We start from the raw sequence: 16121 nt of genomic DNA, 5'->3' as shown, positions 1-16121 counted from the left end.
TCAGCCCGGCCCTGGGCCCCCAAAGATTCAGGGAATTTCCTGTTGCCTAACTTTAATAAACAAGCCCATATGTGTGTAGGGGGGTGGGTGCGGCGGCGCACTCAAATAAGAACCAGATGGGTGTGGAATTCAAAGAGCAGGCGGAGGAGGGACCCAGATGAAGAGAGGGATGGAATGTACCAGAATGAGTGGGATGGAATTAACAAAGTTCAGGGTTCTGAAGGCTGAGTGGTGACAGGGTGCCAAGCAATCCAGTTGGCTTTTACATACCACATCACATGACCACCTGACCCTGTTGTATGACCTCATCTCCCCTCCTCAAAAATGTGCCATCAGACATGTCAAGTGGCCTTATGCTTCAAAACTGTGTTTAAGTATAGCATATCAATACATTGAATGATTTGTGAAAATATAATTGGAGTTGTAAATGGTACTGGTAAATAACCTTTTTCATGTTTACATTGTATTAATATTGAGGTGTCCTACTGTTTCTCCCTACCCCATGTCCCTAGTGAGGCGGTCTGGGAGAGCATGGCGCGGATGTGTGTAAAGAGCCGGCGTCTGGACGTGGCGCGGGTCTGTCTTGGGAACATGGGCAACGCCAGAGCAGCACGGGCTCTCAGAGAGGCCGAGAAGGAGCCCGAGCTGGAGGCCCAGGTCGCCATGCTGGCCACACAGCTGGGCATGCTGGTGAGACCAATTCTTGTGCTCAGCTCTATATATACACACACACACACACACACACACACACACACACACACACACACACACACACACACACACACACTTTTGCTCAGTCTCACCTAACCTCATCAGAACTCATGATTGCACATGCACATGAACTCATGTCAATAGTGACTCTGATACACATTTGAAGGTGCACATAATTTCTGGAAAGATTCACTCTATTCCATGTCCAAACAGACACACACCTCATAACTACTGTCTGTAGTGTCTCTATCAGTCTTATGTTATGTTGGCTCATGGCATTCCAGTCTAGAAAACAAGTCTGTCTCTGTCTGTCTTGCTGGGTCCCTCTCTGTCTCTGTGTCTGTCCCTGCTGGCTGGTGTCTCAGGAGGAGGCTGAGCGTCTGTACCGCTCCTGTGGCCGTTATGACCTGCTGAATAAGTTCTACCAGGCGTGTGGGCAGTGGCAGCGGGCCATCGAGACGGCCGAGAGCCACGACCGCGTGCACCTGCGCACCACCTACTACAGCTACGCCAAGCACCTGGAGGCCATGGGAGATTCCACCACCGCCCTCAGCTAGTGAGTTACCCCCACCCTCTCACAGTCTCACAGTTAGAGATACCACCACCACCACCGCCCTCAGCTAGTGAGTTACCCCCACCCTCTCACAGTCTCACTCACCAACCTGTTTTGGTAGAGAATGTTTTCCCCTGTGATGTTACCTTCAATATTCTAAGCCAGATACTTGGCTATTGAGCTAAATTTAGCTTTTCGTCAGAGCCAGAATGTATCCACCCTTTCCCCAAGTGGCTAATAAATATGAGAATTAGTGAAGTTCCTCAAGGTCAGATGACTGATGTCATCTCAAACAGCATACAGAAATATTCAGTTACATGGTCATAAAGGTGCACATAGTTTTGGAGACCACACAATAATTGTTCCCCACTGAGTTGAACTACGTCACAAACGGTCATATTTAATGTCAAATCCTCTGGTGGCAGGATGATTTTTAATGCTGTTTTTATGTGATGACAGCAAGGAATTCTAACTTTGACTGTGGCCATGCCAAATTATATAATCAGAGCTCAGTCATTCTTCCTTTTCCCTTGTCAGTGTGTGAGTGTGTGTATGTGTGTGTGTGTGTGTACACTATTACCTTTGTTTGATTATATATGAGTGTATGTTTGTGACATCACCAGATCCTCCCCTGCGGTCAGGACATCCTGCCGTTTCTCCGAAGCCCTTTTTTAGCCCTCCTGCATCTTTTATTGGCCCCATCACTCTTCCCTTATGTGTCACCACTTCCCTATCCCTGTTGTTGTCTGTCCATCTGTCCACAGTTATGAGAAGTCGGACACCCACCGCGTGGAGGTTCCCAGAATGCTCATCGACGACTCCCTCGCCTTGGAGATCTACGTCAATAAGATGAAGGACAAGTGAGATACACCCCTCTGGTTGTCACGTTGTGCATGATGTGCATGCTTCAAGGATGTGGTGATGTAATGTCTGATTGTCTCGTGTGATTGGGCAGGAATCTGTATAAGTGGTGGGCGCAATACCTGGAGAGCCAATCAGAAATGGAGTCTGCTCTCCGCTACTATGAGCAAGCCCAGGACTACCTGTCTCTTGTGCGAGTCCACTGTTACCTGGGCAACATTCAGAAGGTAGTACACCTGAATAACAAGGGGAAGAATTGTTAGAATGTAACATGATGCAGATAGTCATCCAATAAAGGACCCTTGTACTAGTCATCCTCCAGGTCACCAACCAGAATCAGAAATCCAGTCCTGTTATTGTTGTTGTATTACTAAAGAAACTATTTGTGAAAGTACACTTTCCTCAGTTAAAGGAGAATTCCGGTGTGATATTGACCTAAAGTGTGTTGAAACATGATATCTAGTGTGAACGTATGTCTCATAGCCCATCTCGGCTTTTCCCCTGCACTCCAAAATCTGGCGCTAGTTAGCCGATTTTACCAACAGCTTTTTCAATGGTGGTGCTTCGGCACCGGGCTAGCCATGCAAATAAATCACTGTTTTACACCATTTACGAGGCTCAATGTATCTCCACACTTCATTGGTAGACTTCCGAGGGCATGATAAGGGATCAGATTCCAAAAATAATTCAGTGGAAATGCATGGATTCCAGTTTCTTCCAGTAGCAGCAACTGGAATCCATGCATTTCCACGGAATTATTTTTGGAATCTGATCCCTTATCATACCTGTTCATTCTTACTCGTCGCTCGACTTATCGTGACTAGATTCAAGATGGCTGCAAACGCTAAACTTCGTGAAGATACTGTCTGTATAAATCGTCTTGTAAGTAAACTACCATTGCTTTTTCAAAGTTCTCAATGTCTCGTTTTAAATGTCAGGGCCCTCGGAAGTCTACCAATGAAGTGTGGAGATACACTGAGCCTCGTAAATGGTGTAAAACAGTGATTTATTTGCATGGCTAGCCCGATGCCGAAGCACCACCATTGAAAAAGCTGTTGGTAGCATCGGCTAACTAGCGCCAGATTTTGGAGTGCAGGGGACAAGCCGAGATGGGCTATGAGACATACGTTCACACTCGGTATCATGTTTCAACACACTTTAGGTTAATATCACACCGGAATTCTCCTTTAAAGGTGATGACCTTTGCACGGTGGTGAGTCATTCATTGCATTGGTCCTTTTTTGGTGACAGGCAAGTGAGATAGCCAATGAGACGGGCAACAGAGCTGCCTCCTATCACCTGGCCCGGCAGTATGAGGGCCAGGAGGATATTGGCCAATCGGTGCACTTCTACACACGGGCACAGGCCTACAACAATGCCATTCGCTTGTGTAAGGAGAACAACCTAGATGAACAGCTCCTAAACCTGGCTCTGCTGAGCAATCCTGAAGATATGATGGAGGCTGCTTGCTACTATGAGGATAAAAACTTACACATGGACCGGGCTGTCATGCTGTACCACAAGGTCAGTAAACACACACACACACACCCACAGTAATAACAAAGTGTGGGTGGTATGAGTAGTGTGGTGAACAGGTGTAATGGAGCTCCTCATTGGACCTTTTTTCCCTCAGGCTGGCCACGTCTCCAAGGCTCTGGAGTTGGCCTTCTCCACAGAGCAGTTTGGTGCTCTGCAGCTGATCGCAGAGGACCTGAATGAGAACAGTGACCCTGCCCTGTTGGCTCGTTGCTCAGATTTCTTCATTAAACACACCCAGTACCACAAGGCCGTGGAACTATTGGTTGCTGCCAAGAAGGTCCGTGTGTCCGTCCGTGTCTGTTCTCTGTATGTGTCTAAAGGCCATATTTTTTATGTGATTGACACAACACGAGGTTGTTATTATTTTTCAGTCACGTTTGTATACTGACTCTTTTGTAATAAGGTAAGATAAGATAATAAGAATACTTCATTGTCCATCAGAAAAGTTTTTCGTTTCAGAACAGGTTCGATTTTGTGCATTTTCGGCATCTGTCAGTGAATGACGTTTCCTACAACAGCAATTCGGATTTGAGGGGCCGAAAAAATACATGCAAAATTACACCTTTTAGTGTGCCAGGGCCTTAAAACTGTGTGTCTGAGTGATGACTAGTTTTACCATGTGTGGATGTGATAATGTGTTAGTGCTCAGTGGCATTTGTTCAGCAGTGTTCCCTTCATGGTGTAGTTGACTGTGGTCTTCTGTGGCAGATGTGTTTCAAACTGAGTGGGTTATGTTGTGTGTTTAGTACCATGAGGCCCTGCAGCTGTGTTTGGACCAGAGCCTGACCGTGACTGAGGAGCTGGCGGAGAGAATGACCGTGACACGTGGCTCTGCCCACCTATCAGAAGAGGAGCGGAAGAACCTGCTCGAGCGAATAGCTGACTGCTGCATGCGCCAGGGCAACTATCACCTAGCAACTAAGAAGTACACTCAGGCTGGCAATAAAATGAAGGTGAAAGTGCTTCATAAGATGTAATACCGGCTGAAGCAAACACAAATGCACACACACATCCATGATCTACACTCATATACTCAGACTGCCATGCCCTTAAGCCACTTGCTTTTCTCATGTTTGATCTTCCCCACTTTGCTTTGCGGAAACTGACATTTCTTGATATGAAAATTTCAAAATGCTGTGTGTCCCTTGTAAATCAAAGCATTCACACTGTTCATCACTCTACAGGTGTGGCCTATTAGGAACATGTTTGCCATACTAGGCAATGGCAAAATAATAACTATTTGTCTGTCTGCAGGCAATGCGTGCTCTGTTAAAGTCTGGTGACACAGAGAAGATTGTGTTTTTCGCTGGAGTGTCTCGTCAGAAGGAGATCTTCATCATGGCCGCCAACTACCTGCAGTCTCTGGACTGGCGGAAAGATCCAGAAATCATGAAGAACATTATCAGCTTTTACACCAAGGGCAGAGCTCTTGACCTGCTTGCAGGTTTCTATGAGGCCTGTGCACAGGTGAGCGATATGCGTGTCTTGACGTGTCTCAGATAGAATTCTTAACTGAATTAAAGCAACACCAAAGAGTTTTTGTACCTTAAAATAATGTTTCCAAAATCGTTTCAGTGCTTCATCAACTCGTAACAGGGTGAATGGCAATTCTGCATTCGCTTTTGCGGCCCTCTATTGGCTATAACCGCACTATGTAAGTTTGTCAGATCGGGTAGCGGATCTGTAGTTCGGTGGAATGAGACATAAGAAACTTCAAATTTGACTTGCATCTGATGTCGCAAAACATCGTACTTTTATAAGTCATGCAAAATATTCTACCTTGTCTGTGGACATCGTTATTTGCAAAGCCGGTGCTGGATAAACAAATAGCGTGCGTGCGACAGAGGGAAAGTTCTTTGGTGTTGCTTTAAATTTCCCTGACTTCTGACTTCTTTTGTGCATGTGTGTGTATTTTTTCGTGTTTGTAGGTGGAGATTGACGACTATCAGAACTATGAGAAGGCGTTGGGTGCACTAACAGAGGCCTACAAGTGTTTATCAAAAGCTAAAGGTCGAAACGCAGATGATCAGGACAGTAAAGTGTCTGAGCTCACACACCGAATTTCCTGTGTGAAGAAATTCATCCAGGCACGCAGGTAAAACATTCCCTCCACTCAGACGTGAGATCTTCATAGGATGACCTCCTCTAGAAGGCACTAAGGCCCTGTATATGTATCCAGATATTTTTCTCTCTGTTTATTTTTTTTATAATTATCTCCCAACACACTAGAACACAAACTACAGCTGATATTGGTACCAATTGTTGCTATTGCTCTTTTAACATCATTGCATCACAGAAACTGGTGTTTTAAAACATCTTCACTTTAGAGATTGTTTTAAAAATATATCCAGTTATTTATGGTTACAGTATTTGTCGTAATAATCTGTACTTGGAAGATTTCCAGTAGAGGGCAATCATGAGACTGAGACATGGTAATGACAAAATGCTTTATGTCCCAGTTTCTAACAAAATCCTCTCTGAATTCAGTTTACGAGTACTCATACGACGTGATAACTTCATATTTTCTCTGAGATGTCTGTATTAGTCAATGGCAAGCCGGTCTCTTTGTTTTGGTCATACAAGGCTGTGTGTGTGTGTGTGTGTGTGTGTGTGTGTGTGTGTGTGTGTGTGTGTGCAGGCTGTACGAGGACGAGCCTGCAGAGGCAGTGCATCTGTGTGAGACACTGCTGCAGGAGCCGGATCTGGACCCAGCTGTCAGAGTGGGTGACGTCTATGGCTTCCTGGTGGAGCATCACTGCCAACAGGGCAACTACCAGCAGGTGTGTGTGTGCTCATGTTCATTTTCCTGCTGCAAATCTTGTAGATTTTAAGAAACACTTAGAAAACTCTTATTCAAAACAATCATGGATAAGTGCCACATTGTTCAATCCTGTCAGTTTAGAAATAGTTCCACTATAAAAGACAGACCGACAAATAGGGCTAGTGCCAATCTCCCACTCTTGATTGTGTATATAATTGTGTGTGTGTGTGTGTGTGTGTGTTTAGGCCGTCTCCAAGTTAGAGGACCTGCGGCGTACCTTGCCCTCGGTGAACGTGGGACTCTATGTGAGCCAGGACAGCCTCGTCGCCCTGCAGGCCGCCACTGGGCTCCAGCTGGCCCGTGGAGACAACCGGGACTCCCACTCTCACCACCTCACGCACACCACACACCACGACAGCGGCGGAGAGGACGAGGTGGTGGAGGAGGAAGAGGACGAGAATCTGCCGGACTGAAACCCTTTTCTATTTAGCTCCCTCTGTTGGTCATTCATGGAATCATCATTCAGAGTCATACGTGCTCTTGTCACTGCTTCCAAGTTTAATATCACACTAATGCACTTGCTGTGCAGTCATTGTATCAATTCATTATTGTCCGTCTAATGTGTTTATTCACGTGTGAAATGATCGGATATTGTTTTATAAGAATGTGTTTGTAATGACTGACAAGAGCTGTGCCTCTGACTCTTGTAGTGAATATTTGTTGTTTCTACCTACAGTGCCAGCTTGTTGATGGCCTTGAGCAGCGGAGGCCTGTTTATTTGTGGTGTATGTGTGTGTGTGTGAGAGAGAGAGAGAGAGAGAGAGAGTTGATGCAAAGTTAAGGCCTAAACCTCACCAAAGTGGTTTCAGCAGTTTGGTGAATTTTTCACTCTTCCTCATGAGCTGTAAATATTGGACAGGCCTTCAATATTTTGTAAAACAACCTTATATGCTGTATAGAAGTCTGTAATATTTTAATTAAATGATTTATACATTGTTTTCCTATTAGTCTGTCTGGATTACTTCTTGGGTGTACTGTAGGCCTAACTTAGTCTGTGTAACTAGCGACAAATTTAGCCCTTCTGATCAAAGTATAATTTGTTTTAATAGTAAATTCTTACACAAATATTTAACCATTGCTGTCATTTGCTGTTCCAGTTTTACTGTTATTCGAAATACACGGCAAACATCATAGCCACAGCGTACAAATGACGGTTCTCGTGAGTGACGGTCAGGAAATTGTCTGTTTCTTGATCCCAGAGAGCACGACCGACGATCTTTACAGATTGTCCTTTCTTTTCGCCAATTATCACCCTGACCACATACCGATATCGGTCGAACACTTGCTCCTTTAGAAAAGCCATGATGTCCGTTGATACTTTCTCAGCCACTTCTCGGCAGTGATCGTGGTCATAAGTCAGGTCAGTGAAAGCTTTGTCGAGAATCTCCTGGGCTCTATTTTTCACCACATGTGGCAAAAACTTACGCATGGGTCCCATTCTGTAAGTACAGGCCAGCTTTGTTTTAGGCTTCCAAACTGTTGAGCCGCCTTTGTGATGTCCGTCATCGTCGTCCACCTCGACGTCGACATTTGAGACCTTTGGTCGAAGACTGCCTCTACGTTCAGGGCGAGGTTTATCTGTAACGTTACTGGACATTGTCACGGACCTGTCAGGTGGTGTTACTGCTCTTTCTCTTTTTGACAGAAATTAAGAAAAGTATCCTCTGCTGTTACTCTCTCCTCCTGTCAACCGATGCTGGCCTGGCTGCTGCTGGGGTTGCTGGTGGTGGTTGTTCTCTGCATTACCAACCGTCACCGCACGAGAGCGTCCTAGTGACGCGTGAATAATATGAGCATGCAACATGAACGAGAAGTTCCATGGAAAAAAAGAGTTGCGGACATGAAGCCTGGGTTCTTTGGTACGGTGTGTTGTTTGTCAGGGGTAGGCTACGAATGACGAGCTACCACTGTCTTTATTGATATTGCCTAACTGCGAATACCTATTTAAACATAACAGTTTTCAGCATAAACTTAAAAATAAATATATAGGAATGACGATGGCAACATCCATGGCTGATGGCTGTTGTTTTAGACTAGCCTACAGGCTTTTAAAGGCCTACTGGACGTGGGCCTAATAACTCCTTCACAGAAACCTTAGAAAACTCTGACATTTACAACCTAGGCCTACTAATCTCCCTGGGCCCTTGGCAACAATCCGCTGTTTGTGGTTACACACACACACACACAAAGTAACCTGGACACCTTCAGTTTTCCCTGCAGTCCTCAGGATGAATTCACACTTGACGCGCTCTAGAATGAACGATTTCCACGAGCAAATTCGTTCTCTGACTGACGAGAATGTAAGTAACAAGAAGTTGTTTTTCTGTCTGTCTCATCCAGTATCTGAAGGTTGTGTTGGCTAGGCTATGTCATTGCATTGGTAGGCCTAAAAACTCATGCATTGTTGATCAACCTCAGGTGCAGCTTAGAGACAAAAATGAACAGCTTTTCAGTAAATTGGATACTCTTCAGAGTAAACTGGGAACAATAGGGGCCTCAAGGACCGACCTATCTACCAAACTTGTGCTCAGTGAGGAGGAAAAACTAAAGGTAAGCCTAGTCATTAGCCTATGCTTTTCCGTTCAGCAGCATTTTATTTTATTAGAATGAATCCATGTCTCCCTCGATCTATCCATCAATTTCTGTTCCTTGCTTCTGTAGATGTCAAAAGAGCTTGTGGAAGTTCAGATCAGGACGAATAAGATGCGAGAGCAACATGAAGCTGACAACTTTGAATTAAAAAATAAGGTAACATGCACACACAATGTTTTCCTAACTGTGACTAAAGTGTCCACATATGTATTGATCACAGTTTTGCTACCTGTACAGCTTTTGTCCCAAGAGGGTGTGGCCTTAGCTTTGGAGAGTGAGCGTGATCGGTTAAGGCAGGAGCTCCAGGGAGCATCAGTGCGGGCACAGGCTGCCGAGGTCAACAGCAAGGAGCTGGCGGAGGAGTACAGCACGCTGAAGAGGAACTTTCTGAGTATGTGCGAGGCCTACGAGCGAGCTGCTACACACACCGAGCAGTTGAGCGCCGAGCTGCTGGCACTTGCTAACACCCATGACACCCTGCTCCAGGAGAGAGACCATGCCCAGCGACGCGCTCGGCAAAAGGGCGAGGAGGTGGAACGTGTGAGGGCACTGGTCAGCAGAGTTAGTCACAACAGAGTGAGGGTGAGGCACAGTTACTCATACACATTGTACACACACAAACATATGTACACACACACACACACATATGTACACACACATGCACACACACACACACACATTCTCTCAGAATGCATATTTGAAGTCCTTTATATAAGCTACCTGTTGTCTCACACAAACACAACTCACCCACATATGGCCCATTACTAAATCTGCAATGTCATAAATGGAAAAAACAATCTCTCTCTCTCTCTCTCTCTCTCTCTCTCTGTCTGTCTCTCTCTCGCTGTGTGTGTGTGTGTGTGTGTGTGTGTGTGTGTGTGTGTATGTCTCACATGCAGCCAGAAGAGCTGGCCTTGGGTCAGACCAAGAGCCCCCAGGAGAAAAATGTGAGTGAGTGTTTATAACACAAGTAATTACTCGTGTGCAGTGCCAGCGTGCCATTTGTGTTGTGTTGCATGAGCGTGTGTGTCAGTGTTTGCATTCCTGAATGTTTTTGTGTAGCTGCTGGATAAACAGAGCGAGCTGAAGGATGAGCTGGAGAAAATAAGGAAAGGTTATGAAGAGCAACAACACAGACTTGAAGAGAAAGTGTATGTCTTTATCTCATGTACACACACAAGCGCACAGGCATGCACACATACACACACACACACACGCTTGCAAATATAAACATTTGCTTCTGTTGGTACATGGAAGTCAGTGGTGTGTGCGAGTGTGTGTGTGTGTGTGTGTGTGTGTGCGCGAGTCTGTGTGTGTGTGTGTGTGTGTGTGTGTGTGTGTGCGAGTCTGTGTGTGTATATGTGTATGTGTGTGTGTGTGTTGCTCTTAATGTGGTTTCTCTGTGATCTGGTCTCTGCGGGCTGCTCTGTGATGTGGTTTTCCCTCTGATGTGGTTTTCCAGGGTTGCCATGGGGAAAGAGCAGCAGGAAAATAAGAGAGCAATCAGAAACACACAACACACACTTGTTGAGCAGTCTGTGGTAAGTGTGTGCACATGCACACATGCACAGGATATCTACTTTGCTGTGTGTGTGTGGGTGTGTGTTTGTTCACATGTGTGTGTGTGTGTGTTTTTCAGGATCTTCTGGCCTCCCAGCAGCAGCAAAAGGAGCTGGAAGCTGAAAACTCTCGGCTGCAAAATCAACTGAAAGAACTAAACCAGGAGTACAGAGCCCGACTCCATAAATATCTACAAGACCTAACAGTATGGACACAGTCCACACTATCTAAAGACACACACACACACACACACACACACACACACACTGAAAATATTGTCAGTTAATACAGATACATCTCTATTAATTCACATATCTCCACAGGAGTTCATGGCTGGTTTGAGGGAGGGCTTAGACCAGAAGGAGGCATCTTACTGGTCCAGGCTGCATGGACATGTGGATGGGATGTTGAATGACATGAGAGTGGCCTATCGCAGGAGAGAGGAACAACTGGCCAGCGCAGCACGCAACTACCGCCGCAAAATACGCACTCTCATGAACACACACACATCCCTGCTTGCTGCTTACAGGTGCATACACAGAAATACAGGCAAACACACACATACACACATACACTCTCTCTCTCACACACACACATACACATACATTTCCCTTCTTAGCTGATTTGCCCACACACACACATACTCATAGAAGTCTGGCTCAGAATGTCTTGCCATGTCTTAACTGGATTATTGTATTTCTTTCATCTTCAAAGACCATGCAAATGAGAAAATCCCACAGGGGATTTTGGGCAGCACTTGTGTTTTCTCAAAGAAAGATTTTCACCTTATAATGCACACCATTGCATCTTGGTTTTAGAAGATATATTTATCTATATAAAATCACTGTTTATAAATATGCACAGCATATTGACACTTTGGAAAATCCTGAGTCCTCCCTGATTAGACTTTCTCTGTGCAATCCTATTTATTTATTTATTTTTTAAGTTCTAGTCAGTGAAGTTGTGGTGAGTACCCATCAGCCCAATAACAGTCAATATTTTGGCCTGGTGTTCAGTTTGCCAGAGCATCCTCAACCTAGCCTAAAGCCTTTGTGTGTTGCCATTTTGAAAGTTCTGAAACCAGCTTGAGAGATTGACAGATCAAACATCAACTATCATCTGAAATCTGTGATGGATCAGTACTCATCGGGGCCTTTTTCCTCGGTTTCCCAGGGTTCAGCGGGAGCAGATCCTGTCCCATGAGAGCTCAGGGCTGGAGCCTGGGCCCCCAGAGGCCCACTTCTCTCTCGGGGAGCACGAGGGGGAGGCTGAGAAAGAGTTACACAACCTACGCATGGACAAAGCCCGTCTAGAGAGCCAACTCAAACAGACACAGGAACAGGTACAACACATTGCATTGCATTTATATAGCACTTTTCAACACACCCAAAACACTTCACAGTGATGGGGAACCTCACTAACCACCACCAATGTGGAGCACCCATAGTAATTGTGTGTGTGTGTGTGTGTGTGTGTGTGTGTGTGTGTGTGTGTGCGTGTGTGTTTAGATGAAATTAATGACAATTGATTTCCTTTTTCCAGGTGTTACTCTCCTCCAACATTTCTCAGCAGTAAGTCCTTTTCAACCTTTTCCATGACATATTGTGGACTATTTAATAGGTGAACTGCTCCACTCTCAGTTATTCATTGCAGGAAGTTTGTTTTTTTATGATTCTCATATTAATTTGGTCAAACACATGACTAAACACTGGACACATGCTGGCGCTATATTTAAGCTCACATAATCGGCCATCTGTACTTTCAGGGCTCAGCTGAACGATGCCGCCTGGACTGACATCAGAAAACATCTCCATGAGATCAGCATCACAGCTCAGGTAACAGGGACACAGTAACACAACCTTAGAGACGTAGCCAGTGTGGCACACAGAATATAACCAGCCTGCTTATGAAAACCTGCAGGAGAGCTGGGAGAGAGAGCGGGCTCAGCTCCTCACACAAGCTACCGTTGCTGAGGAACAGGTCTCAGAACTGCAGGAGTATGTTGACAACCACTTGGGCAGGTAAACACAAACAATTTGGTTTGTTTACAGTCATTAGGGTGAACATGAATCAGTGTATTGTGGGAGGATACGGCAACATTATTGCAATGTAATGTATTTGTTGTCAGTGTTAAGGTGTTAGCGGATGTATGTGTCTGTATCAGGTATAAGCAGGAGATAACGCGACTGCGAGGGCTTCTGGGGTCGGGAGCTGGACGAGCGAGTAGTGCAGAGCTACCAAAGACACGCCTCCTCCGCCGCTCGATCAAAAACACCAGCTATGAGATTTAAAGGAACCATATGTAAGAAATGTATTTCAATTAATCATAAAATGGCCCTAATATGTCATTAGACATTGTTATTGTTATTTAAAAAGTTGCAGCCCTCAACTGATGTTGATGTTGTGTTTTGTCATGTTGTGTTTTGGCCTGATGCGCCACCCTCTACCTATCTACAAATCACGAAGTCAGTAGTGTTTCGGCATCCGGGTTGGCAACATCGAGTCAGGGGGAAGGGGGAGGCGATACACCGCTTTACAGTAATTTGAAAGTGATTGCAGTACCAGTTTTGGCCACAATCTTACATATGGTTCCTTTAAAGGCCACCCCCCCTTCTCAGCAGGACATTTCTCTGGAGGAAATCAAGATCACTGTGAATCCCCTCACCACTGTCTCAGCATTACATAACTTCAGACCTTTAAAAATGCCCAACAAAGGCTTGAGTACAATGGATGGGAACAGCTGTTGTTTAGTAGGACCTTTAATACAGCCCATGCATGAAGCAAAAGTAGCAAGTTATACACATTCATTAGATGTATTCATTGAGTTTATTAAAATCAATTTATCTGATGCTGAAAAATCTACTTGATCACAAAAAGATATACGTTATATACAGTACACATATAGTTCCAGTTTGGTACATTTTCCAGCAGAGTTCAAATCAGTGGCCAGGCTCACCGCTCTACCAACCAAAACCAATATGAGTGTATGCCTAGATGTCGGTAAGACCTTTAATTATACCCTGGTCAGCGCACCACCGTCCCATGGCTGGTTAATGACAGGCTTGTAATGGTGGTCAAGTGCCATTACACAGTTTTCATGGGAACTGCATCTTCTGAGCAGAAATCAAAGAGGTGGCTTTAGCGCAGCATTAGCAACTCAGATTGGTAGGTCTACTGTACAACATTAGTCACCATATAAGGAGGTGTTGTGTTTTATTTTGTTTATTTAATTTAAGACACCCGATAAGGGAGTTGCAGAGAGTGTATACTACCCTGTCTTGCCACTAGGGTGAGCTCTGTGTGAGTGTGGATGTGTGTGAGACTAGAGTGAGGGCCTTGAGAAACTATGCGCGGAATGTTTGTAAAGCTTATGTCAATTTCACGAGCTGCGGAGAAAAAAAGCCTCCTGACAATGAATTATCATACGGGGTGAGAATAATGTCATTACGCATATCACGCTCACACAATCACACTCACACATACCATTTTACTCCCAGACACAGACATTCACTTATATGCATACATTTACACTAGAATACAATTTCACCAGGATTCACACATATGTGATTTTGTACTCGCAACTGGACAAACATCCTTATAATCACACACACACACACACACACACACACACACACACACACACACACAGTCTGAGTGGTTGGGATAATAGGATCCCTTTCATGTGTCTCTTGGTGAAGCGCCTGCAACTTTGAAAAGCCATAAAGAATTTTACTGTGCAGACCAGACAGCCATGGCTACCCTGAGCTCCCTGAAACAGCCCATAATATTCCTGTACCATCAGCCCAGTGCCAGCGCCAACAGCTGTGTGACTAAATAGTTGGGGGAAAAAATGTGATTTGAATGTCTCATGGTTCCACTCACTGAGACACACACACACACACAATCACACAGACCATCACTCTGGGCACCCCCTCCTCAGTCCTCTCCCCAGTATGTTGGTGCCAGGACAGGGGCATGGGAAGTGGGGTTTAGTCAGCTATCTGGCCCTGGGAAAGTGTGTGGGTGTGGGTGTGCAGGACGGTGAGTGGGTGCGTGATGTCCAGCTGGGCACAGGGCTACCGGGGCCCACTGACCTGACTGCCCTGTGGTGGGAATGCCCTGTGGAGGGAGAGACAGAGAGAGAATTGAAAAGATACACGGCAAAACAGTAGCTTCCTAGACTCCTCATTAGCACTGTCTAAACACATTGATATGTAATTACTATAGTATATACTGTACAAAACCAAATAACGGGTGTTTATACAAAGACATACAAGAGAAACAGTGTAGTGGTGTAATGCCTCTCAGAAGCTCTTGAAGATGTATCCTCTGCAGTCTAGGGTGTGTTCCCACTCGGGGAAATATGGGTGATATTATCAGTTGTGCAACATTTCCAAATATTTTAAAAAAGAATTGTTAATTTGTTTTTAATGTTGATAACGTATTTCTCAGTAGCAGTAAATCTGTATGGAGTTCTTAATTTGTTTGTATTGAATGGTTAAATGATTGTTTGAATGAATGAATGTTTCACTTTAAAACAAATTTTTTTATCCTGACCGTAATGTTTACTGAATAAGTAAGCTAGTATAGTGGTATCCATGTGCATCCCACAATATTCCCTCTGGTTGCCCCCGGAAACACAAGGATGCAGATTGCCAGAATTCAGTGACTGAGCGAGTGGGAAAACTACGGCATGAATGAGATTTTCCTGGGTGGGAACTGGAATAGGAAAGGAAACCCCTCGTGCACACATACACACTCAGACACACACACACACACACACACACATACACTGCCAGGACGTGGGATTCTCAAAATTGGCCTTTTGTTTCATGCACTAATGCTTGACTGATATGGGCTTAATGAACACAAGCTGTGTGTGTGAGTGTGTGTGTGTGTGTGTGCGTGCGTGCGTGCGTGCGTGCGTGCGTGTGTGTGTGTGTGTGTGTGATTGGAATGGACAAACCTTGTGAACAGGAGCAGTGAGCGGAGGAATTTGTGGGAACAGTGAAATAGACAGAAGGAAGACGCAACAATGGTGAAAGAATGCTGAGTTTGGGACTCTGTTCCTGTGTGTGTGTGTGATGCACTATGAGGAGGAGTTTAGGAAGTCAATGCTTGACTCTCCTTAAGATTTGCACTTTGGATTTACACTTACTGCACTAACTTCACAATGGAATTAAGTATTTTTAACCATGTATCTACATACAACCAACCTTGTCAATGGTGATGAATATACTGTATGTTAAGTCATTTTCACAAAACTATTACAAAAATCAGTTAACCTCTTCTAAATGAATTAGTTACACATTTTATAACTGAGCAAACCCATTTGGCACCAGTCTTGCTGGATCTTGAGGGTTTGTGCACATAAGTATTCCCCAAGAGGATTTGGTTCAAGTCAAATCCCACTGGTATGTGTAAGTGGCACTCGCCTGATCCGTGGGGTGGCCTCCACAGATGTTCCACAACACGGTTCAAGTC

At 44.8% G+C, this 16121-nt stretch overlaps 2 protein-coding genes across 4 annotated transcripts in view; both read left to right on the top strand.

Moving 5' to 3' along the window:
* The window catches only part of ift140 (intraflagellar transport 140 homolog (Chlamydomonas)), a 58078-nt gene that overhangs the window by 30259 nt on the left and 11698 nt on the right, over positions 1-16121 (top strand). Inside the window, exons 19-29 of one of the 2 annotated variants that reach the window (XR_006027006.1) lie at positions 513-690; positions 1077-1267; positions 2029-2124; positions 2220-2352; positions 3377-3649; positions 3759-3941; positions 4411-4617; positions 4919-5131; positions 5593-5759; positions 6303-6444; positions 6671-7250. Coding sequence is in view for 1 of the 2 variants with exons in the window: in XM_042081986.1 (XP_041937920.1) it covers positions 513-690; positions 1077-1267; positions 2029-2124; positions 2220-2352; positions 3377-3649; positions 3759-3941; positions 4411-4617; positions 4919-5131; positions 5593-5759; positions 6303-6444; positions 6671-6898 (2011 nt within the window). In the remaining variant the exon portion in view is untranslated. Of the gene's footprint in view, positions 1-512; positions 691-1076; positions 1268-2028; positions 2125-2219; positions 2353-3376; positions 3650-3758; positions 3942-4410; positions 4618-4918; positions 5132-5592; positions 5760-6302; positions 6445-6670; positions 7424-16121 lie in introns of those variants that run through there. The other variant, XM_042081986.1, reaches the window with a different exon arrangement.
* Positions 7558-13417, top strand: ccdc78 (coiled-coil domain containing 78). Of its 2 annotated transcripts, none has more exons than XM_042081989.1 (15): positions 7558-8785; positions 8904-9035; positions 9147-9233; positions 9315-9659; positions 9977-10024; positions 10140-10228; positions 10540-10618; positions 10717-10842; positions 10961-11166; positions 11811-11979; positions 12180-12208; positions 12403-12472; positions 12558-12658; positions 12802-12939; positions 13259-13417. In XM_042081989.1, exons 1-14 carry the CDS (start codon positions 8714-8716, stop codon positions 12926-12928), a joined length of 1680 nt encoding a protein of 559 aa, XP_041937923.1. In that variant the 5' UTR covers positions 7558-8713; the 3' UTR covers positions 12929-12939; positions 13259-13417. The 2 variants fall into 2 exon arrangements, with proteins under 2 accessions (XP_041937923.1, XP_041937922.1); XM_042081988.1 differs by having other exon boundaries at positions 13256-13417.

Source organism: Alosa sapidissima, chromosome 24 (genome assembly GCF_018492685.1).
Source record: "Alosa sapidissima isolate fAloSap1 chromosome 24, fAloSap1.pri, whole genome shotgun sequence".
In the NCBI taxonomy this organism is placed as follows: Eukaryota; Metazoa; Chordata; class Actinopteri; order Clupeiformes; family Clupeidae; genus Alosa; species Alosa sapidissima.
The sequence above is the reverse complement of the archived record's forward strand: the minus strand, read 5'-3'. Positions and strand labels throughout refer to the sequence as shown.